Source organism: Chamaea fasciata, unplaced genomic scaffold (assembly GCF_029207755.1).
Source record: "Chamaea fasciata isolate MVZ Bird 193981 ecotype frontalis unplaced genomic scaffold, bChaFas1.0.hap1 SCAF_9, whole genome shotgun sequence".
In the NCBI taxonomy this organism is placed as follows: domain Eukaryota; kingdom Metazoa; phylum Chordata; class Aves; order Passeriformes; family Sylviidae; genus Chamaea; species Chamaea fasciata.
The window spans coordinates 2,584,652-2,607,099 of record NW_027094094.1 but is presented as its reverse complement, the minus strand read 5'-3'; the positions used below and the strand labels follow the sequence as shown (position 1 = coordinate 2,607,099).

The following is a 22,448-nucleotide window of genomic DNA, read 5'->3' as shown; positions in this document are numbered from 1 at the left end:
GGGTTTGGGACCTCTCCCTGCTGTTGATGGAGTTGTTGGGATTCTGTGGCTGGGTTTGGGACCTCTCCTTGCTGTTGATGGAGTTGTTGGGATTCTGTGGCTGGGTTTGGGACCTCTCCCTGCTGTTGATGGAGTTGTTGGGATTCTGTGGCTGGGTTTGGGACCTCTCCCTGCTGTTGATGGAGTTGCTGCTGTCGCTGAGGAGCGGAGCAGGCTGTCCCCGGGGCAGAGCAGGGATGGAGGCATATCGCTCAGGAGTGGGTGTGGAGCTGCAGCTCTGCCAGTTCTGGTCCCTTCTCCTCTCCTGGGGAAGCTCAGCTGGAGGATCTGGCCTGACTCACCCCCAGCCCAGGCGCATTTGATGCTCTGCCAGCACTGACCATAAGCTGGACGAGTTTCTCCTCCCCTCCAGCCTTTAACTCTTGCCCTTCTCCTGCCCAGCACACCCCTGGGGTCATAGCAGACTTGAAGCTTTTGCAAATTTTCTAATAATCACGTGGTTTTGAATTTTGTTTAATTCCAAGCACTGAGGCATTTCCTTGCGGCACAGATCATTTCTTGGGTGAGCACAGCTAATGCTCGAATGCTGTCCTTGCCTTCCTGGAGGATGGTGGCAGAGCAAGAGCCAAGTTACAGCTCCTTAGTGGCCCCCAGGGGAGTGTAAGAGGTCTGAGGGAACATCAAAACTCACTGACTTTGTGATTCTGAGTTAGCACAAGACAGATGCCAAAACATCTGCCTCTGGATAATGTTTTGTGTTAGTCCAAATCAGCATCTTGCTTTTTCTGCAAGAGCCAGCGTTGAGAGCTCGGGGTGATGTGATTACTCTTTGCTTCCAGGGTGTTTCATCTAATGGACTTCTTAATAGTAAAAATCAATTTGGATGTTCTTGATTGTGCTTCTTGTTAGCTGTGCATTATGGCACATTAATAATGCTGTTAGAGTCAATAATGATGTATATATATATATATATATATATATATATTTTTTTTTTAGCAGTAGTTTCAGCTTTATACCCTCAGTACTTGGGGGTGAAGTCCTCTGAATACAGATTAGCCAGAAGGAGGGGGGAGAGCTATTAAAAAGATGACTGAGCATCTCACTTCATTAGCTCCCGAAAAATGAAGAGTCTGGCTTGAAACGGGGGGAGGAAGGAAAGCAAGAAACTGAACTTGTTTCTTGGAAATCTTGTCTTCGTCCAGAATTCTTCCATTTCACAGAATGCCAGATTTATTCAGGTTGGAAAAGTGCACCAAGACCTTTAAGCCCCAGCTGTGTCTGATCCCCAGCTTGTCCCCAGCCCAGAGCACTGAGTGCCACCTCCAGCCCTTCCTTGGACGCCTGCAGGGATGGGGACTCCAATCCTCCCTGGGCAGCCCGTATGAAAGGTGAGATCTCTTAAGATACCATAAAGATGTTACAGAGTAATATTCCCGGGTATTACTTGGCTTTCAAGGCTGTGTTAATCATTCCAAACTCCTGAAAGAAGCCAAACTACAGTTCACACGTTACCAGCTTTATTTTACACTGGCTTTAAAAAAAAAAATCCCTAAATCATAACTGGGCTTTTTCAATAAAAGCAGACAAATTGCAGAGGTGAAAGCAAAGCCTTTTGTAAATTCTCTGGTATTAAAAGACATTTAAAGGTTTTCCTGTTTTCTCTAAAATGGAATTGCTTGATTTGAGTACTCAGGCAGATTCCTCAGTCCTCTGCTACTCACCCAGAGGAGTTTCTCATTTCTACACCTGAGGCTAATGGAGAAGCAAAAGGGGAGAAGCAGTGTTTGAGTCAGGAGCTGCACCTGGAGCTGTTCAAGACAATTCTTTCATGTGTGCATGAACCAAGGGTGGATCCTCTTGCCTTCTCCCTTTTCTGGGAGCAGAGCCTGACCCCAGCCTGGCTGTCCCCTCCTGTCAGGGAGTTGTGCAGAGCCAGGAGGTCCCCCCTGAGCCTCCTTTTCTCCACGTTTGATTCCTTCCTGGTTTTTTTCTAATCAGTGCAGAAAGGCCAAGTGAGCATCTTGTTTTGTCCTCCTGGAGCTCTGCCAGCAGGACTCAGCTGGGTGGCTGCACTTTGGGAAGGCACCAGGCCTCAGGTTTGTTATTGTTCTGGATTTCCGAAGTCTCCTCGGCGTAATCATCAATTCGCATTGGGCGGTGAGTGATGAGACAGCAGATGTGATGCAGAACGTGTTGCTGCCCTTGCCATCTGCTGGGAAACCTCAGGTGTCTGTGCTCAGGGAAGCTTGGTGGCCCTTCCCTCTCTGTGCCCTCACTTTGGGAGAGGGGAGGCAGGCTGGCTTTGCAGGGATTTCTGAGCCTGGTTTAGGATTCTCTCACCCGCAGCAGGTGCCCTGTGTGGTCATGGAGGAGTTTCCAGGTGAACCATTGTGTCTTCTCAGGAATTTGCTGCTCCTGAGAGCAGCTCCTGAGAACAAATCCAGAGAGGAGGAGTGAAAGGAGCTGTCTCACCTTTGGAAGGGAAAGTGGTGATAAACCCTTTCTAGCTACTTGAACTCGTGGGATTTAGGATAATCCTGTGATAAAAGTCACGATGGTGGATTTAATCAATAAGCTTAGAGCATCACTGGGCAGGAGGAACCTCGAGCTAGATTTTCACCTTTAGCTTGGTGGTAACTGCTCAGATCTGAGAATTTCTCCAGGCTTCTCCTGTCTTCAGGAAATTATTTCTTTTGGGAATGTTTGGATAACAGAATAATTAAAATACTGGGAAGGAGCTCTGAATCAAGCTTGGTGAGACAAAACCCAAGGTGAGGGCAAGAGGATCCACCCTTGGTTCATGCACACATGAAAGAATTGTCTTGAACAGCTCTAGGTGCAGCTCCTGACTCAAACACTGCTTTTTCCCTTTTTGATTCTCCATTAGCCTCAGGTGTAGAAATGAGAAACTCCTCTGGGTGAGTAGCAGAGGACTGAGGAATCTGCCTGAGTACTCAAATCAAGCAATTCCATTTTAGAGAAAACAGGAAAACCTTTAAATGTCTTTTAATACCAGAGAATTTACAAAAGGCTTTGCTTTCACCTCTGCAATTTGTCTGCTTTTATTGAAAAAGCCCAGTTATGATTTAGGGATTTTTTTTTTTTTTTTTTTAAAGCCAGTGTAAAATAAAGCTGGTAACGTGGGAACTGTAGTTTGGCTTCTTTCAGGAGTTTGGAATGATTAACACAGCCTTGAAAGCCAAGTAATACCCGGGAATATTACTCTGTAACATCTTTATGGTGTCTTAAGATATCTCACCTTTTGTAAAGTCAGAAAAAATTTTTTCGGTATAAATTGTTGTCACCTTTGTTTGCTTTTTTTCCGTTTTCCCACCTCATGTTCTTCTAGTGTTGGCCTCCTCCTTTTTCTGACGTGTGCAGATTCAGGAGTGCAGCTCACTGAGGAGTTTGTTTTGTGTTCTTGAGCAGCAAATGGGGGTTTGGTGCAATGCCCTGTTCATTGTTCCTTGCTTTATCAACTCTTAGCGTTGAAAAAATGCCACTTTCTGTGCCGACACTTAATCCTTTGCTTTTGGCACTTTGGGACTCTCCTGTGGCTGCTGGATTTTATTAAATTAAGCAAAACATACTTCGGCTCCAAACAAAACCAACAAACTTAATCAAAAGTTACACCTCGGGCTTTTAAATATTTTAAATGATAGCTCAAGATCCAGTTGATGAGACAAAATGCAAACATAGCAGTTTCATGCTTTACTCCTCCACATTTTGTCTTTCCCCTTTAATTAAAGCCCTGGCATTTGCTCCAATCAAACACTTTCTGTCACAACATCTTTTGATGTCGCTGCACATAAAATAAAAACTCCTGTGAGGAGTTATCTGCTTGCAGGGGAGTTGGCGGTGCAGTTCAAGCCTTGCTTTGTCATCACAGGGGTGGGATGCACTTTATAGTTATTTTGGTTGCTTGCTTCACGATCTGTCAATGCTGCTAGAAGCCAGAAATGGGATTTATTTTCTCTCGCAGACATATTTTTCACACACACGTATATATTTTAAAGATAAATCACCCCTCCCCGGCTCCTCAGTCAGTTGAGGTCAGTGGGAGCTGTCGTGGGCAGTAATTACCATTCGATGGCTGTTTGTCATCTGCTGTCACCAGAATTGGTCATTACACTGCAGCTCCTGGTGCCTGACCTTCCTTGTTGTGACAGACACCCGTTTTTACCACTCTTGGGTGTAAATTTTAGTGCCTTTTATTCCTGGCTGCCTTTGATCCGGAGTGTTACTGCGCTGAGATGTCGGAGAAGTGCTCAGCCGAAGTGTGAAGTGAGCTCAGGACTGGTTTTTAATCTGTAATAAGGCAGATTTTTCCTGGCTGAGGTGAGTCAGTGAAGTTGCTTGTCAGGGTCCTGGAGGTGGGAGACTGTCCCTGGATTCATTTTTGGATGTGTGAGCATCCCCGGATCGAGCTGTGAGCATCGGAGGGATCTGAGCAAACACCCCCGATGGTTGTTGGGGTTTTTTTTTGTGTCTCACTCCAGCCACGCCGGTTTGGAGGAGCTGGGGCTGTGGAACTTTGTGTTCCCTGCTGTGCACAAAAGCTGACAGGAGAATATTTCTGGGGAGTGCCTGCAAGCGGACTGTGTCCCACGCGCCCTGTGCTCACCACTGCCGGCATCCCTCCGCTCATTGCTGTTCATGTGGTCCTCAGAGCCCCCTTGTCCTGCAGGGCAGCGTTTATGGCTTTCAGATATCCCAGGTACCTGGGAGGGAGGGTTTATCTGTCTCTAATAATGACAAAATTAAGGAAAACGTGAAAACACAAATAGCTTGGCTTGTTTTGATGTCAGTAGAAGCTGTTACTTTCTAAAACCTTCGTTTGAATCCTGGTGATTCTGGTCTCTGCAGTGCACCTGACCTTTATTCTTTTTACCTTGTAGTGTGTTTTAATTCCGTTAATAATCTTCCACCTCATACACTGTTTTCCAAACTGCTTTTCCATGTTTTTTATTTTTTTTTCCCACTTGTGCACTCAAATTTATTTATTTACCTCTTTGCTCTAAAGTCTGTCAAGCCAGAGGAGTTCCGCAGAGACAAGGACGCAGCCAGTGATCCTGGGTGGATTATTTATTGGTGATCCAACGGATCATGGATTTATTTAGTTATCGGTGATCTGGTTGTGAGCTGGAGTTGCAGGAGTTCTGGGGCAGAACAAACAGAAATTGCATAATAATATATAATTATTATTAATAATACTATTATTAATAATAACACAACTACAATATTATTATGGTAATATATTAATGCTATGAACAATATAATATTATTATGTTATAGTTGATAATTATAATATTTGATGATGATGATGATGATGGGATCAGACTTCCCCTCATGCCCACTGGATTGTTCCCGGGGTGTGAACTCAGGGCTAAGCCCATTCTCCGATTTGGGATCAGAGCCGTGGTTTTTTGTGCAGTTCCCTGTTCTTCCAGGGGGAATTTGTGGTGTTGAGCTCCTGTGTGGTGCAGGAGATCTGCTGCTCAGGACTGCTGGGGGAGGAGAGAGCTGGCCAGGTACGGCAGGTGTTTCCTGGATTTGTAACTCTGCCATAGGTTTGGAATTTGAGGGTTTTTTTGGAAGTGCTTTGTTACCTGTAATGAGTGTGGAGCGTGTTGTGGATGCTCTCTGAGCTCCTGCCCTGCAAGTTTCCCGTGTCACTCCTCCAGGCCTTTGTGTTCCAATAAAACCTCCCTGAGTCCTGCCCTGGAAGCTGAGGCAGAAGGAAAAGCAGTGGTGGTAATCTGAGGGGTGGTAGGAACTTGGGAGGTAATTGTGATGTTCTAAAAATGCTTTTGTTTCCTGAAGAGTTGCAACAAACAGTGAGAAATTCTGATTTTCGGGCGTTGCTGATCCTCCTTGGAGGGAGTAGCTGCAGTTGTAAATTGAGGAATCAACTTCCGTGCGTCCACCTTGACTAAAGTTCTTTATTTTCAGTCTTTTGAAATATTTCAGTCTCTGCCATCAATCCTCCTTGGTATTGCAAGATGATTTTTTTCTCCTACGGAGAGTTTACTCCATATAAAACTTAAAAACTTGGCTTTAGGAGTTTTAACTGTTTCGTTTTTCAGATCATGTGGGTTTTTTTCCCAACCAAGCCTGGTTTGGAGCATTCTTTGTCAGATGAATTTGTGGCCATTGCCAATCTCAGTGCTCCAGAAGTGCCCGGATTTTCTTTCGGGAGGGGTGATCTTTGAGTTACTGTTGGATTTGTTGTAGTTTATTGTACAGTGGGTTGCTGCAGTTACCTCTGGCGCGCAGAAGTTCCGAAATCATATTTTTTCAACATCCTGTGCTCGCAGGGAATGACTGAAGCGGCTGAGAAATCATCCTTTAATGTTAGCCTGGCAATTTGAGTTTTCTAAAGACACTTTGAAAGTTTTCTGTGTGTTGAGCTGACAGGGGAAGACAGAGCAGTTCTCTGTAGAGCTGCCTACAATTGACACAAAGTGCTGTGGAAGGCTGGCAAATACAACGAAAATTGAGTGTATTGCCATGAAGAAGCAAAGCGTTATAAACAGAGTGAGGGACAGCTCGAGGAAGTGAACGCGGGGTGTGGTTTTGTTTTGTTCCAAAGGGAAATATTAATAAATTTAAGAACTTGGCTGAATTTTTAAAGAATTTTTAAAATTTTTTTTGTGGGTTTATCTTCTTTTCTGTTAGAGCTGGGATTAAATGCTCAAGAGATGGTGTTTGTGTTCGGACTCAGATGTTTATTAATTCTTATCTATGTTACAGTCTCACAAGTTGTGAGTTCTAGCTAACAAAGTAGAAAATGGCTCTGTCTCTCTACAAGGTCTTTTAAGCACAAATTGTCCAATTATGAGATGACACCTGAATTATTTTTCCTTTTAACCCAATAACCAACCACTCGTGGGCCGCAATGCGGATTTTTCTACCCGATTACAAAGCACCACCCAGATCCATGAAGAAGAAGGTTGAAAAAGGACTGGCCTACACCCTAAATCCTCCATCTTGGTTTTTATATCTATTACTATATTCTAAACCCTTAAACTCTTTAATTTTCCACCCTGTGATATCGCACGCTTCTATCCAAACCCCACACCCACAATCCCAGAGCTGTCACTCAATTTTGGAGCCTTCTCCACGGCCTCAGGTCAATGCAGTGTTTGCTTGGGGGTCAGTGCCTGTCAGCACAGAAAGCCTGGAATTCTCAGTGCCCAGGATTCCAACAGTTTTTTACAACGAGGTTTAGACTGGGAATAATGAGTAATAAAAGCAGAGATGTGGAGAAACACCTGGGGTTGTGTTTCCTTGCCGGCACTAACAGCAGTGTTCCCTCTGCCCAGCTCTCTACAACTACGATGCCCGGGGACCGGATGAGCTGTCCTTGCAGATTGGTGACACCGTGCACATCCTGGAGACTTATGAAGGTAAGATGGCAAAAATCGAATCGGAAAATAGGATTTTTGGAGGGAATTCCTTTTCTGTTAGTGGTTTTTTCCTGCTGTCAAAGTGATGAAGTGGAAGTCGGAGCAAACGGAGACACGTGGTTGATGGGCTGGTGAATAAGCACTGGGTTTTTTGAGGAAGAAGAATTTTCACACGGCTGGGTTTGTATGGATCAGTTGTAGCATCTCCCCCACGTTAGAGGAACGAGAGATGCTTTTTGGGTACCCTTGGGTAGTGCAGAAGAACCTGCTGCTGCAAGGAGTTTAATCTGAATTTGAAAGTCACCTGGGTTTTAAATTATTGATGTGTCTTTTCTGAGATGGGTGCCTGTGTTAGTGCTGTGCACGGATTTCAGACTTTTCCAGGGACCTCTTTTGATATGTATGTTCTACAAACATCACCTGCACCAAAATCTTCCCTCCCTGATCCTTGTACAAGGGAATTCCAGTGCTCAGTTTGATAATCAGCACGATGGGGAAATTGTCACAACATTTTCAGCTCTTAATCCAAGCAAAACAAAACTCTTCCATCATATCCTTGAGTTGAAATTTTATGGCGTGCTGCAGTTTGGAAAGGTGTGGGGAGCACAGGGCTAAATTGTGTGTTTAAAACGGTGTTACACTGTTTGTCTAGTGGAAACATGATTTATATATTTATATGTAAATTATGAACATATGTTATATATAAATAATATATATAAATATATGAAATGTATAATATATAAAACAATACATGCAAACACATTATAGAAATATATTTAATAAATAATATATACAAATACATATATAGATTTTTAATTTATATATTGATTTAATTTGCTTCTCTAGACATTGATATTTGGGTTGACCTGGGTGATAAATTAATTTTAGTTATTGGCTTAATTGGATTTTTTAAATATTATATTTACTAAAACAAACAATGCTTTTTCAACAAGAGTTGATCATCACTTGAAGTGGATTTTTTGAGTTTTCTCACTGTTCCTGGGCTGGCCTTTGCTTAGAGCTCAGTTTCGCTGCTGTAATGAAAAGTCTGACTCTGAGCAAAGCAATCTTTCCACTGTCTGATGATGCTTTAATAAACCCCTAATAATGCAAACATTTTAAAATGCAAATGGAGCGGCTCAAACATTGCACAGCCTTGTACTTTTACATAGAAATAGATTTATTTAATGAATGTGGCAGAAACTGAGCAGGAAACGTAAAACTCTATCAAATGCTGAAATCCTGTCTGATGCTGACCGTTCCTAAATAAGTGGGACGATGGGGATGAGCCACTCTTCCCCTGGACTGAAATATTAGGAAAACCTTCCCGCTCTCAGGGTTTGGAGCACGTGGGATGAGTTCATGGTAAAGGAAACGCAAATTCCTGTTTCTCCCAAGCTCTGACTGCTCATTCCTGACCTGCTGAGATGGGGATTTAGATGCTGGAACTCTTGCTCAGGATTAGGGGATTGTTTGAGTTGTTTGATCTCCTGGTTTCCCCGGATGAAATTGGTGTGGATTGTTCCCCTGGGAGGTTTTGTACCCGATAAATTTCCAGGTGTGTGCCTGGGACTCACCTGCCCCTGCCAGGCTGAGCTGGGAATGGGCCCATCCAAAGGAAAACCCTCTGATTAAATAATCCTGGGGCAGAAAAATTGGTGGAAGAGTCAGTAAAGCCTTTTTGCTGAGGATTTGGGATTTTGCCTTTCCTACCGCTTTTCCCTGTGGGCTTTTTTCAGGGATACCTGCTGGAGTCCACATTCTGCTCCTCCCGTCCTCCTGTAGATTTGATACTATTTCTGTTTGGTTTTCTGCAATAATTCCTAAATTGAGAGTAGTTTTGGGGAGTGGTTGGTGTCTGTGGGCTTTGAAGTGGTAAAAATTTGATTTTTTGGGGTTTTTTCCCCTCTGAACCTGCATCACCAAGAGAAACTCATGGGAAATCCTTGCTCAGGTGGGTCTCTGCAGAAGACAGATGAGGAGTTGGAAGGACTCAGTCTCAAATCCATAGCCTGGAAGATCTGGTTTCAGGACAGGTGTAGGATAACTGTTGCTGCCATGTACTGGAACTAATTTCTGAGTTGAACTTTTCCCTTGTGTTTAAAATAATATTCCCTTCTGTTTTGACATTTTAAATTCTAATTGTGGGAACTTTTTTTTTTCCCTCTGAAATGCAGAATAATTGTGTAGAAAGAATTCAGTGTACGGATCCTGTAAAGTTTCAGTCTTGGTGAAGATATCCCCTGTTTTTATGGGAGTGAGGAGATTGGAAATGAATGTGCACATTGCACTGTTAAATACTAAATTTGTCACTATTAAATACTAAATTTGTGTTCTTTCCAGGAGCCAAAGTGAAGATGAAGCTACTTTTTAGCCTAATTGATGTTGAAAATATATTTTTTTTCTTTTAGGTAGCATTTTAGTTTATTTTTCAGTTACAAGACTTTCTCTGTCCTTCTAATCTGAGCCTTAGAGGAAAAGCCAAACAGGAAAGCCATAGGAATTCCTAAATATCCTGCTCTGCAGGAGAGGAGGATGGTATTTTCTAGCAGAAAAAAACCCCAAATATTTGCCACATTCTGGATTAATGCTTTCCAGATCTCTATTGTCTTAATTCTGTTTCTTGACATTATTTGATGGAATGGGCAAATGGAGCCGTGTGATCAATAGATGTGTCCTCATTAAGGGGAATTGCTGGGAAATGTAACAGAAAATCAACCTCAAAACCAAGATTAACTGTTGGAGCATCAGTTAATTTTCAGTGCTGCTGTGAGGAGAGAGTTTGGCTTCCCAAACAAGGATTTTCACAGAAGTTACTCCTGATATTATGGGAAAGTTTAGTTTTGTTGCAGTTCTGTTTGTTTGTTTGTTTGTTTGTTTCTGGATGCAGCGTGACTGTGTCAGAAATGGATGCACTGTTTGAGGGTAACCACAGCAAATTCTTGAGTGTCTTTTGCAGCTTTGAAAACCAGAAATGTTTTCATTGGTGTCTTCTTAGCTGAGCATTTCCTTGGATGCACAGTTCCAGCTGTTTGGTCCCCGATTTCTTAAGGGCAAGGTCTGGTCTTGACCAGGTCCAGAGATGAGGAGTCCACAACCTGTGTCAGGGCATCCCCTCTTTCCCAGGGAGGGAATTCCTGGAATCTTCCCCAATGTTTTGGGCTGGAAAGGACCTTAAAGCTCATCCAGTGCCACGGGCAGGGACACCTCCCACTGTCCCAGGCTGCTCCAAGCCCCAATGTCCAACCTGGCCTTGGACACTTCCAGGGTTCCAGGGGCAGCCACAGCTGCTCTGGGCACCCTGTGCCAGGGCCTGCCCACCCTCCCAGGGAACAATTCCTGCCCAAATCCCATCTAAATCTCCTCACTTTCAGCTTAAAGCCATTCCCCCTTCTCCTGTCCCTCCATCCCTTGTCCCCAGTCCCATTCTAGCTCTCCTGGAGCCCCTTTAGGCCCTGGCAGGGGCTCTGAGCTCTCCCTGGAGCTTCTCCTCTCCAGGTGAGCACCCCAGCTCTCCCGTGTTTTTGGGGCGCTGTTTAGAGATGGTTTCACGTGTTTAGGTGACCCTGCCCTCACCTGAGCACGTTCCTGGCCAGACCCAGCCCCTCCAGTTGAACCAGTGAGAGCTGCAGGTGCAGACTGGGGCTCCTGCACGGCTCCGGGCTGGACACCAGCCCCAGCAGGGAGGAGCCCCATCAGCCCCTCTGCAAGGAGCAGCAGTGCAGCCAGTTCTCCAAGGCAGGTTTGGGCTGCTCTCTTCTCCAAAATCCCGGCAGCTCTGGCTGCAAAACTTCAAGAGGCGGTAGTTCATCCATGGGGAGCTGTCTTTGCCACGGGGCTTTTATTCCGCAGGTGCACTGGGATGTCCTGAGGCAGCACAGGAGGTGGGCTGGGAGAAGAAATAATGGCAGTTTGTGCGGTGCATCTGATCACAGTTGTGTTGTTGAGCAGTTTAAACTCCGGGGCTACGGAATGTTCGTTCATCTAAAGCCGTGGGAATTGAGGGTTTTTATTAGGATTGGAGTCTGTGCACGGGTTTCGGGCAGTGGAGTGAGCGCAGGCAGGAATGCTTTGGCTCCTTTGCAGCTGAGCGAGGCTGGGAGTGCTGATTGCGGCAGCAGTTTGGTGTTCCTCTGGCTGCAGTGGGAATGTGGGATGGGAGGCCGTGGCTGCCTCTGTCCGGAGGTTACAGACCCCAGGATTTTTGAGGTGGCGCTAAACCAGCCCCGAGTGCTGCAGGGAGAAAGCGATGAATCAATCCCTTGGGCTTGTGCCTGCAGGAGAGCAGGCTGCAAAATCCCCTGTGCTTGAGCCTTTAATTTGGATTTCTGGTCCCAGAGTGTGCATAATGAATTTATCAGCATGTGTTGATTTCAGGGAACTTTCTCCTTGTTCTCAGGACTGGGACTGCAGTTTTTACTCCAAATCTGCTTTTTGACCTCCCCATCCTCCCCTAGACATCCTCCCCTTTGCTGTACAAGCCCTCCTTTGCCAGGATGGAGGGGTGGATGTTGCACCCAGGCTCAGTTTTCCAAAAGGGCTCCTTGCTTTTGTGTTTTGATATATGACCCCTAAATTCCAAAGTATTCCTGTTGCCTGGTGAGATGGCTAACAGCTGAAAAGGGGAATTTATGAAATTGAAGTGGGTTTTGAAGTGGAAGTGGTCTATCAGTAAATTTTTGTCAATTTAATGCTCTTAAGTCAATTTTGTTTGTGTTGGTGAATTAGTAATTAAAATAAAATGCACAGCAGTTAAACACATCATGTAAAGCACCATCTCTGCCCTGTACTTCTCTCCATTATCACTCGGATTTTGTACCTTCCAGGATGACTTGTTTTATCCAGGACATTAAGCCTGTGGAAAACTGAAATTCAGGTGGGCTGAAGCATGATCAGAAACCACCTTACAGTGCTGTTGAGCTGGGAAGGAGCAGCTGGGAGGTGCCATAAATGAACTTTTTAATGCTTTTCCCCCTTTTTTTCTCTCCTAGGTTGGTACAGGGGTTACACGCTGCGGAAGAAGTCCAAGAAGGTGAGTGTGGCCGGAGTGTGGTCTCCTCATTTTTCTCTTGGAATAAAATGGGTTTTGCCACTGGGTGTGTGGGTTTGGTGGAGCTGGATCCCAGGTGTGCACTGCTCCCTGCTGCTCTGTGTCCTCAGCCTCTGCTCAGTGGGAGTTTTTCAAGTTAATAAAAACTTACTTTAGCAAGGCCTAGGAGATGAGTGGCAAGCTCTGGGGTCCAGAGGGAGGACGTGGAGCTGCTGGAGGGAGCCCAGAGGAGGCACCAGGATGAGCAGAGGGTGGAGCAGCTCTGCTGGGAGGAACGGCTGGCACAGCTGGAATTGTTCAGCCTGGAGAGGAGAAATCTGGGGTCACCTCATGTTGGCCTCCCAGTGCCTGAAGGAGCTGCAGGAAACAGGGAGAGACGCTTTGGACAAGGGATGGAGGCGCTTTGGACAAGGGACAGTGGCCTTAAGATGAAGGAGGGGAGGTTTAGATGGGATATTGGGAAGAAATTCTTCCCTGTGAGGGTGAGGAGGGGCTGGGATGGAATTCCCAGAGCAGCTGCCCCCTGGATCCCTGGAGCAGCCTGGGACAGGGGAGGGTGCCCATGGCAGGAGTGGAACTGGATGAGTTTAAGGTCCCTTCCAAGCCAGGCTATTTTATATTTATATTTTTTATTTCTGTGATTTCCAGGTTTTGCAATTTAAAGGTAAATCAGTCACTGAATCTCGACACCCATCATCTTTTTTTTTTTGTGCAGTCACTGCTGCACCAAACCTTTCCTCTGTAAAACGTTCAGACCTTGATGTTCTCCTTGGTCTGTTGAGAGGCTGACACTGCTGCTGTTAAATGCTGCATTGCTGCTGAAATGCAGCCTGCAGCAGCTGCAGTTGGTGAAATGCAGCCTGCGGCAGCTGCAGTTGTTGGTGAAATGCAAATCGCAAATGGAGCCTGACCTTGGGAATTTTCAGTGGTTCCCTTTGGAGAGAGGAGCAGGAGGATGAGGAGGCTCCTCCTGCAGTGGAATTTCAGTGTGCACCAAGGGCTGCATTAACAGCAGCTTTGCCGAAGTGAGGAGAGAGGAAACCACACAAATACTGGTTGTGGCGTCGTGTTTTTATTTTTTTTGAGCCTTTTACTTCATAGTAGTAATTAAACAAAATTAAACTTCAGGGCTTGCTGCTGCTGTTTTTTCACTGAAACCGTGCAAATGCCACGTTTGCCTCCAGAGGTGTGTTTTTAGTTGTTTCCATGTCTAAAAGAAGAGAGTTGGGTGGTTCATCCCACCCATTTCCTTACCAGGCTTGGGTTTTCATTCTATTTTTGTACTTTCCTTTTTTTTTTTGTGTGTGTGTGTGTGAACACATTGAATTTCTTACGAACTGTATTTCATGAACGTGCTTTTTACAGTCCGAGAAGCTATTAAACATTTTTCTTGCCTTAAATTAATTTCACGTGTTGCTGCATTTGTCTGGCTGCCACTAAATTTAGTGATTTTTAAAGAATTTTTTTAAACTGGGGTAAAAATGCCCATGCACTGTTTTTCCCAGTGGCTTCCCAAGAATTTCTGTTACTGCATTGCCAGATGATCAGAAAACTCAGCTCCTGCCTTGAAGGGTGAGATGGTGGAATTTGTTTTATCAGCTTGACTTGGATTATTTTATAAATATTGTTTTATTTCTGGCATCTTGATTAATTGAGAATATTTTTCCAGAGAAGCTGTAAGGTTGCAATAACGTCTTGAAAGGACAGGCAATGCATGAATTCAAGATATATTAATTATATATATATATTATTCAATATATATTAGTCTATATATATATTCAGTTATTCAATATATATTAAAAAAGTCCCAAACACAACTCTTCTGATGTGAACGGCTCTGCGCACCCAGCAGTGTTTTGGCATGTTTTAGGTAATAAACACAACATACTGTATGCAAATGATTTAATAACACCTTTTTTTTCCTCTCCAAGGGCATATTCCCTGCCTCCTATATCCATCTTAAGGAAGCGATCGTTGAAGGCAAAGGGTAAGTTGGATTTGAAAAGAACAAACCTCCTTTTTCCTGTTTTATCCACATCATTTCAGTGCATTGCCAGGTAACTTACACTTGTTTCCAGGTCGTTTCCTGCCTCCCTGAGAAGTTATTTTGTAATTTTCATGTTCCTTTCCCTGCTGTGTGCAATAGTTTGAGCTGCATTTGTTGTTCAGCAGCTCTTCAGATCCTTTTGTGTCAAATCAGCTTTGCTGGACATGCAGGTAAAACTCTCTAACGTGAATATAGAAGTTGAGTTAAAAACCAGGAAATTTAACCCAACCCAATCCCAGAGGAAAAAGGAGGTGGACTGAAATTAATAAATCATTACCCAGGTATGAAATGGAGCGAAACAGGATTAAAATGTTTCATTCCTTGGTGCCTGATTTATTTTTATACTCTGTTAAATATGTAAATGATCAAACTACTAATCATGAGATTGCTGCATAATGACATCTTCCTTGCTGATTGCAAAACTGCCTTTAAGTACAGTTAAAGGCACTTCTGCAACATTCAAAGATCTGGCTGGGGTTTGTTACCTCCATGGCACCTCATCTTAAAACAAATCATCCAGAAACTTCGTGGTAACGAATTGAAGCGTAATTTTTCGTTGCAAGACCGACATTTTGGAAACAAAGACTGATTTGAGAGGAGTGTAGGTTGGGCGCATCTGGTTTTTCGTCTTGGTTGTTTGTCATAAAATAAATAAGTAATGAGTGTTACAGGGCGGTGTGCATTGGTATCCTTGGGAGTGTAGAAATGGGGAGAGGGTGGGAAAAAATTTTAAGGGTGTGGAGGGATAGGGTAAGAGAGGATGGCCTTAAAGTGAAGGAGGGAGGGATGGATGGGATTTTGGGCAGGAATTGTTCCCTGGGAGGGTGGGGAGCCCCTGACACAGGTGCCCAGAGCAGCTGTGGCTGCCTCTGGATCTCTGGAAGTGTCCAAGGCCAGGTTGGAGCAGCCTGGGACAGTGGAAGGTGTCCCTGCTCATGGCAGGGTGTGGAACAAGACCATCTTTGATCCCGTCCAACCTCAACCGTTCCATGATTCCATCATCTGAGCACATCAGAGCACCTTTTATGTGGTGTGGCTTTACTGGTGTCCAGAGCTTCAATGTCTGATAATGTTTTATTTCTTCTTACAAATTTATAACAAGTGATACTTATTCCGGCCCAGTTCTGTTCAGCTCCCTTTGGAAGTGAACAGTTCTTCCTTAGGAATTATTCTCTAGGTCAGGTGATCTAGATTAGATATCAGCATAAAAATTTCCCCAGAGGAGGCTGCTCTGTGCACTGGTGGTGTCACCATTCCTGGAATTGCTCAGAAATCGTGTGGATGTGGCACTTGGGGACATGGCTTAATGGTGACCATGGTGGTGCTGGTCACACTCAGTGACCTTAAAGCTCCTTCCCAACCTTAACAATTCCTGTGGTTCTTCATTCTCACTGAAGCTGCTCCTTAATTTCAGCCTCTTTTTTAACTCTTCCTCTCCAGCCAGCACGAGACCGTGATCCCCAACGAGCTGCCCCTGATCCAGGAGGTGACCACCACGCTGAGGGAATGGTCCATCATCTGGAGACAGCTCTATGTGGTGAGGACAGCTCAGGAAAAACCTCCACACTGGGGGAGTCCAGTGGGAAAAGCGGTGCTGGGAAAAGGACAAGGAGAAATAGGAAGGAACTGCTATTTGTGAAGGAACTCTTCATGAATTTCCCCTTCTGTTGTTGTTTCTAAAGGCTGCTTTCAGTGCTGAACATCCACGTGGCATCATCTCTGTTAAAGCACCAAACTCAGTGGTTTTTTTGTGCTTGTTAAAGCACAAATCTCTTGCCTGTTTCCTCAAATCTGTTTGTTTTCCTGTGCAGAATCAGGTTTTTTTTAGTGTTACCTTGATCTAGCAATATCTGTTGAGCAGTTGCAATCCCTTTTTGTTGTGTAGGTTTTATCATAGAAAATGTTTGATTTTTAAGGTGTATACAGATTTGGAGTAATTTAACATGTAATTTTATTAAAGAAATTAAAGAAATGGTTTTCAGGCTGTTTCTTAAGGCTGTTGGTCTCTGTTACGAAATAACTGAGTATTTAATGTTGAATTTGTGGGCGTAAACTGAAAGCTTTGTAAAATTACCAGTGCAGGCCTTTAACCTCTCAGTATTCCTTTACATAAAGTTGATTGTTCCCAAATTTTGACAGCTTAACTTGCATACTTGTTTCTTTTGATACATTAAGGTTTCAACCACAGAAGAATCGGTTAGAAATTTGTAGTGATAATTATTGATATAATAATTATGGATAGCCTCACTGATGGGAAGATACAAAAACAAAGGTGAAAGTGCATGTGAAATAGGATCAACAGTTCAAAGTTACATTTAAATAAGTGCAGTTCAGATTTTAAAAAAATGTAAATTTAAATAAGTTCAGTAAAGCAAGGCCTGCTGTGGGATTTAAGGTGCCTGGCCCACACTTGTGATGCTCTCATTGTGCAAGGTCACTGTAACAAGATAATGGGAACACAAAATCCCTTCATTTAAAGCGGGGTTTAATGCAGTCTCTGTTTCCCATAAATATGTTTGAAATCTTGTATCATAAAAGTGCAAGCTGTGTAATGAAGACACCGAGTGGTAATGAAGACGTTTGTGCTGACTAATGTGGCTTTTAATCACACCCATGAAAATAAAGATTAGGAGTAAGAGTGTAATGGAAATGATGTAGGGTGGCAATATAGAAGATGAAGGATAATATCTCCTATGAAAAGAAACAGATAATGTATTAAAGAGAGAGAGCTTTAAGGAGTTGGAATAGCAGGGAGTTTGTGTGCTGAGGAGCAGGGAAGGAGCAGACAGGCAGGAATAAAGGAGGAGGAACAGAATCCCAAGAGGGCACTGGGAACAGCTTTGCCCTAGGCTCCGTCCCCAACCCGAATGGTTTGGGATGGGAGGAACCTAAATCCCACCCAGTGCCACCCCCTGCCGTGGGCAGGGACACCTTCCGTTATCCCAGGCTGTGCCAAGCTACAACCCCATTTCCCACCCTGGAAGTGTCCAAGGCCAGACTGGACAGGGCTTGGAACACCTTGGGATAGTGAAATTTGTCCCTGCCCATGGGCTGGGGTTGGGATTTAAGGTCCTCCCCATCCCAAACCATTCTGGGATTCCCCAGCAGCGGAGCCAAGGGCAAAGCTGTTCCCAGTGCCCTCTCGAGATTCTGTTTCTCCTCCTTTATTCCTGCCTGTCTGCTCCTTCCCTGCTCCTCAGCACACAAACTCCCTGCTATTCCAACTCCTTAAAGCTCTCTCTTTAATACTTTATGTATTTCTTTTCATAGAAGATACCATGCATACGGTTAAACAACACTTGAGTGCTTTGCTAATAATTTTGGGAGGTTTTGATGTACTGGAGGTAACTGGTTTCAGGCTGGGCAATCCGCAGACTTGAGGGATATTCCACGCTGTCCCTATCGTACGTATCAAACCCCATTGAATGGGGTTATGCCTTGATTCAGTTTGTGATTTGTGTTTGAATCTTGAATGGATGTTGAGTTTTTGTTTGCAGAGAGCAGGGGATGTGGAATGGTTCCCGTCTCTCTGGTTTATGATTGCCTGCAGCCTCGAAAATCAGGAACCTCTTCCCCATTTGGATTTGTCTGTATTTAGCTCCCAGCCATATGTGCCTGGTGTGTCTTTCTCTGCTACATTAAAGAGCTTTTAATAATGGGTATTTTCTCTCTGTGAAGGTTCTCCCACTATAATCAAGCCAGCTTTTGGATAATCTGAACAGACTGAAGTCTTTAAGTTTCACAGTTAGATATCCTTTTCCCAGAGTCTTGGAGTCATTATTTTCTTTTCCTGCATTTTCTGCAGTTTTTCCTGGTGTTTTTTTTGAAGTGGAGAATTTTATTGTAATTGACTAATTATTCCTAGCACAGCTGAGTGTTGCCAAGGAAAGTTTGTGTATGCTGAGGGCAGTATTTAATATCCACAACTGCAGGCTTTGTAAACAGCTGAGGTATTTAACTTCCTATCAAGTTTAGGTCTTTCCTGGTGTTTCACTGTCCTTTAAAAGTTACCTGAGGACGTGTATGGCACTCCAGTGAGGATTTTCAAGTGTTATTGTGGAGGTTTAAGCAGAGAGAGGAAGGATTCTCCCATCTGTTGCAGAACTTGAGCCTCTTGCTGTTAAAAGGCACCATTTTCAGTCCTGTTCTCGGTGCAGAGGGTCACTGAACAAAGCTACCCTGGGAATCAATAAAAGGACGTTTTCCCCTTGAATGCCTGGAAACCAGCCTGACCCAGGTTTTGAGATAACATAAATCCAAGCTTTTACACCGATTCAGCTCCTTAAAGCCGCGTGCAGCACTCTGAATATTCTGTGCTGAAGGAGGTTAGGCTCCTGTTCCAGAGCTGCTCTGGACCTACACTTTGAATTCCTATTTACAATTGCAATTTATCCTGTGTGTTCCCAAGCCTTCAAACCTGATTCCTCTCCCATTTTCCCCCTCAACAACAGCAGGACAACAGGGAAATGTTCCGCAGCGTCCGGCACATGATTTACGACCTGATCGAGTGGAGATCCCAGATCCTCTCCGGGACCCTGCCCCAAGACGAGCTCAAGGAGCTGAAAAAGAAAGTGACTGCCAAAATTGATTATGGCAACAGGTTTGTGAGCAGCATTTTCCATGTTTTTCTGCCCGAAACCAGATCGCCCTGTGTGAGACACGTCAGCTGTCAGTGAATTCTTGGAGGATTCTTTTTTTTTCCCCCCCTGTAGCTGTAGATGAAATATTTGTAAATTCACTCTTCTGTTACAGCAAGATAAAGATTGAAGTTGAGGCAGCTTCTTTCAAGTGTAATATGTAAAGTGGAATCCATCTCTCTCTCTTGCTGGTATCATCAATTTGATCATGGTGCGAAGCTGTAATTTTTTAAGGCCAATTCAAAAGTGCAAGTATTGCCTGCCTTGAAAATAGAGTTTTCGACTCCACTTGCTTCTGTGGCACAAACAGTTGACACCCTCTGAGCACCGCCAGCTGCCTGTGCCCTCGAGTCACTCAGCTGTAATGTGATGTTGAAGGATTTGGCTCAGAAGCACCATTTAGCTCTTGGTTCCTCTCCTTCCCTGGGATCCAGCTGGGTAGCACAAGATGAACAGGGAGATTTCACAAAAGAAAGGAGACGTTTAGCACAAGGAAGTGGAATTTGGGAAGGAGATATTGACCCTAAAAGCCGTGCAGGTTGCACGTGTTGGATGTTTTAGGGATTCAGATGTATTTTCTCCTGAGATGGTTGGCTGGGTTTAAGGACAAATTTTGTAAACACAAATTTTGGATTATATTTAGATTATTTTAATTATTTTAAATGATTTTATTATTTTAGATTATTATATATTTAGATTATTGCATTTAGATTTTGCATTTTGGTCAAAAATGAGAAATCTGATCTGACTCTTCATCATTTGAAGCCGTGTTTTGAATACCGAGGGACAGTGTTGTTGTTCTCCCTTCCATCCTGCCCATTTTGTGAGGTTCTGTTGTCCTCCACACCTGGGAGTGAAAAAGTTTGCACTAACCCAGCCTTTGAATGCTTTGTGATGCAAATACCTCACCATATTTCAGCCATTTGTGTTCAATTCCTTCGGAACTGCCAAATTTGCAGGATTTCTGCTGGTCTACTTCATCAGCAAAAACTGATTAATGAAAAAGAAAAATAATCGGTAATTGCATTCGGTCAGTGATTATCGTTTGTGATCTGAGATATGGACAGTGGTACCTCTGCAGGCAATTACCCAGATGTTGGGATTATTTGTTTGGCTACTGGATTTTCCCCATCTGCCCAAGGGCTTGGTGAAAGTTGCTCTGAATAACCTCCAGATGCTCAGCCTTCAAATCCAGTGGAACATCTCGTGCTGTGCTTTGTGTTTGTAATGTTCTGACGGGCTAATTAAGTGATCAGAATGTTCTCTGGGGAGTGCAGGAGGGAGGTGAACGTGAACTTCCGAGTAAATCCTCACCACTGAAAGATAACATATGTTCCTAATAAAACCCGACGTTCACTTGTGCCTGAAAGGAGCATGAATGGGGATTTTAGGATCCAGACAGAATGAATTCATTATCTGCTTTATAAATACTGGGTGATCTTTGAGGTCCCAACCCAAATAATTCTCAATGTTTTCTGTCCTAATCATATCCTAACTTTTCCTGGCTGGTGAAATGCTGATTTGGAAATAAGTTTGGTTTTTTTTTTTTTCCCTTCTATAAATACAGATAAAAGTTATTATGCAGCATATTGTCAGAATAACTGAGGAAGCAAAAATGGCTTTAGGAATCTAAGGGTATTTTTAAAATCTTTCTGAAATTGGGTCAGGTAATTTTGTTGTGAAAACGCTTTTTTTTGGGGTTTTTTTTTTTTTTTTTTTTTTTTTTTTTTTTTTTTGTTCTGTTGCAAATATCTGTAACTGGGACACTTAGGAAAAAAAAAAAAAAAAAATTCAGATTGTTTTCCCGAGCATCATTTGCAAGTTAAAGGCTGAAACAAAGGAATTGAATCAAAGGAGGGTTTGCTTCAACTCCTTTGACAGCCTGTGCAAACATTGGTGTGTTGTAGTCTGGGTTATGAGACTTCCCCTGGATTTCTGAGCTATTCCCCTGGCCCAGGCAGTTTCTCCCATGGAAGGACTCTGACAGTTCCAGTGCTCTGTGGGTGTTTCTCCTGCTGTGGCTGCTGTCCAGGGAGCAGTGGGAGGGAAGGAAAAAATCGACTTTGGCTGCTCTTCTGTTTGGTTGGAGTGATGAAACCATTTCCTCACCAGAAAATTCATCTGGGAGTGTGATGTTATGGGGATGCTGGAAGGTTTTGTGGTGCCTGAGTCCAGCTCCAGAGCAGAGCTGAACAATCTGCTGCCTCCGCTCTGCAGCTTGAGAGATCTTTGTCTCCCCTGCAATTAACGCAGTGCAGTTAATTGGGGGGGTTTGGGTGTTGACCCCGCTCAAGGGTTTCACACTTGCAGGAGTGGGAGGGGTGAGGAGGAGGTCTCCAAGTCCATGGAAATGTCTGGGTGTGCCACAGCTCCTGCTTCCAAGTCCTGGCAGGTTCTGCCCAGAGGGAATTTACTTTCGGGTAAATCAGGAACCCCCTGTGTGACTTATCAGACACAGCAAATTTGGTTTAAGCTCATTGATCAAACATATTTCAACTCTAAAGTTCGAGCAGCTCCACTGGGAGAGCTGAGCACGGAGTGAGAAGGAAGTAGGGACACATTTATTGGGGTGGAGGTGACAAGGACAGTCCTAGGGAAGGGACGTGATTTTTTAACCCTTGGTACTGCTGCCAGCACTGTGGAAAAATGGGAAAGGTTTTTCCTGAGGCTGGATTGGATTGTGGCAGAAGGTTTCCTCTCAGCAGAAGGTAATTATGGATGTTAACACTCTGCTGACAGAGATCTGGCTTCTGCTTTAAAAAAAAGGAAACAACTTCTGCCTCATTTTGTGGGGTGTGGGTAAAACATGAACTTGCAGTTGGAGGAGAAGGTGGAGTGGGAGACCTGAGCTGTGTGTGGTGGGACTTGTGTTGTTCAGACCGTTGGATAAATCAGAGGAGGAGACCCGAGTCTCTGGCAAATTGATTTGTTTAAGGAATTGCTTCCCCAGCTGTTGTGCTGTTTCATTTCCACCAGCTCTCCCTGTGCTCTGGGAATGAGTGACTTGGATCTCCAGGCTTGGTGACATGTTAAATTGCATTATCATGTCTCAGATCATTTCTTTCCCATCCCGTGTCAGGTGTGCAAGTTGAACACGTGGCAGGTGTTTTTTAGGCACTCCTCTGAGCGCTGTTAATCCACAAGCGGGTTTTTTTCTGTCTTGTTCAGAATTCTGGATTTAGATCTGGTGGTCAGAGATGAAGATGGCAACATTTTGGACCCAGAGCAGACCAGCACCATCAGCCTTTTCAGAGCACATGAAATTGCTTCCAAGCAAGTGGAAGAGAGGCTGCAGGAGGAAAAAG

At 44.1% G+C, this 22,448-nt stretch overlaps 1 protein-coding gene across 3 annotated transcripts in view; it reads left to right on the top strand.

Moving 5' to 3' along the window:
• The window catches only part of DOCK1 (dedicator of cytokinesis 1), a 267,474-nt gene that overhangs the window by 14,546 nt on the left and 230,480 nt on the right, over positions 1–22,448 (top strand). For 2 of the 3 annotated variants that reach the window (XM_066190724.1, XM_066190722.1), the window contains exons 2-7: positions 7,326–7,409; positions 12,401–12,441; positions 14,391–14,446; positions 15,947–16,043; positions 18,958–19,106; positions 22,312–22,447. In XM_066190724.1, coding sequence (XP_066046821.1) covers positions 7,326–7,409; positions 12,401–12,441; positions 14,391–14,446; positions 15,947–16,043; positions 18,958–19,106; positions 22,312–22,447 — 563 coding nt within the window. The remainder of the gene's footprint in view (positions 1–7,325; positions 7,410–12,400; positions 12,442–14,390; positions 14,447–15,946; positions 16,044–18,957; positions 19,107–22,311; position 22,448) is intronic. The other variant, XM_066190723.1, reaches the window with a different exon arrangement.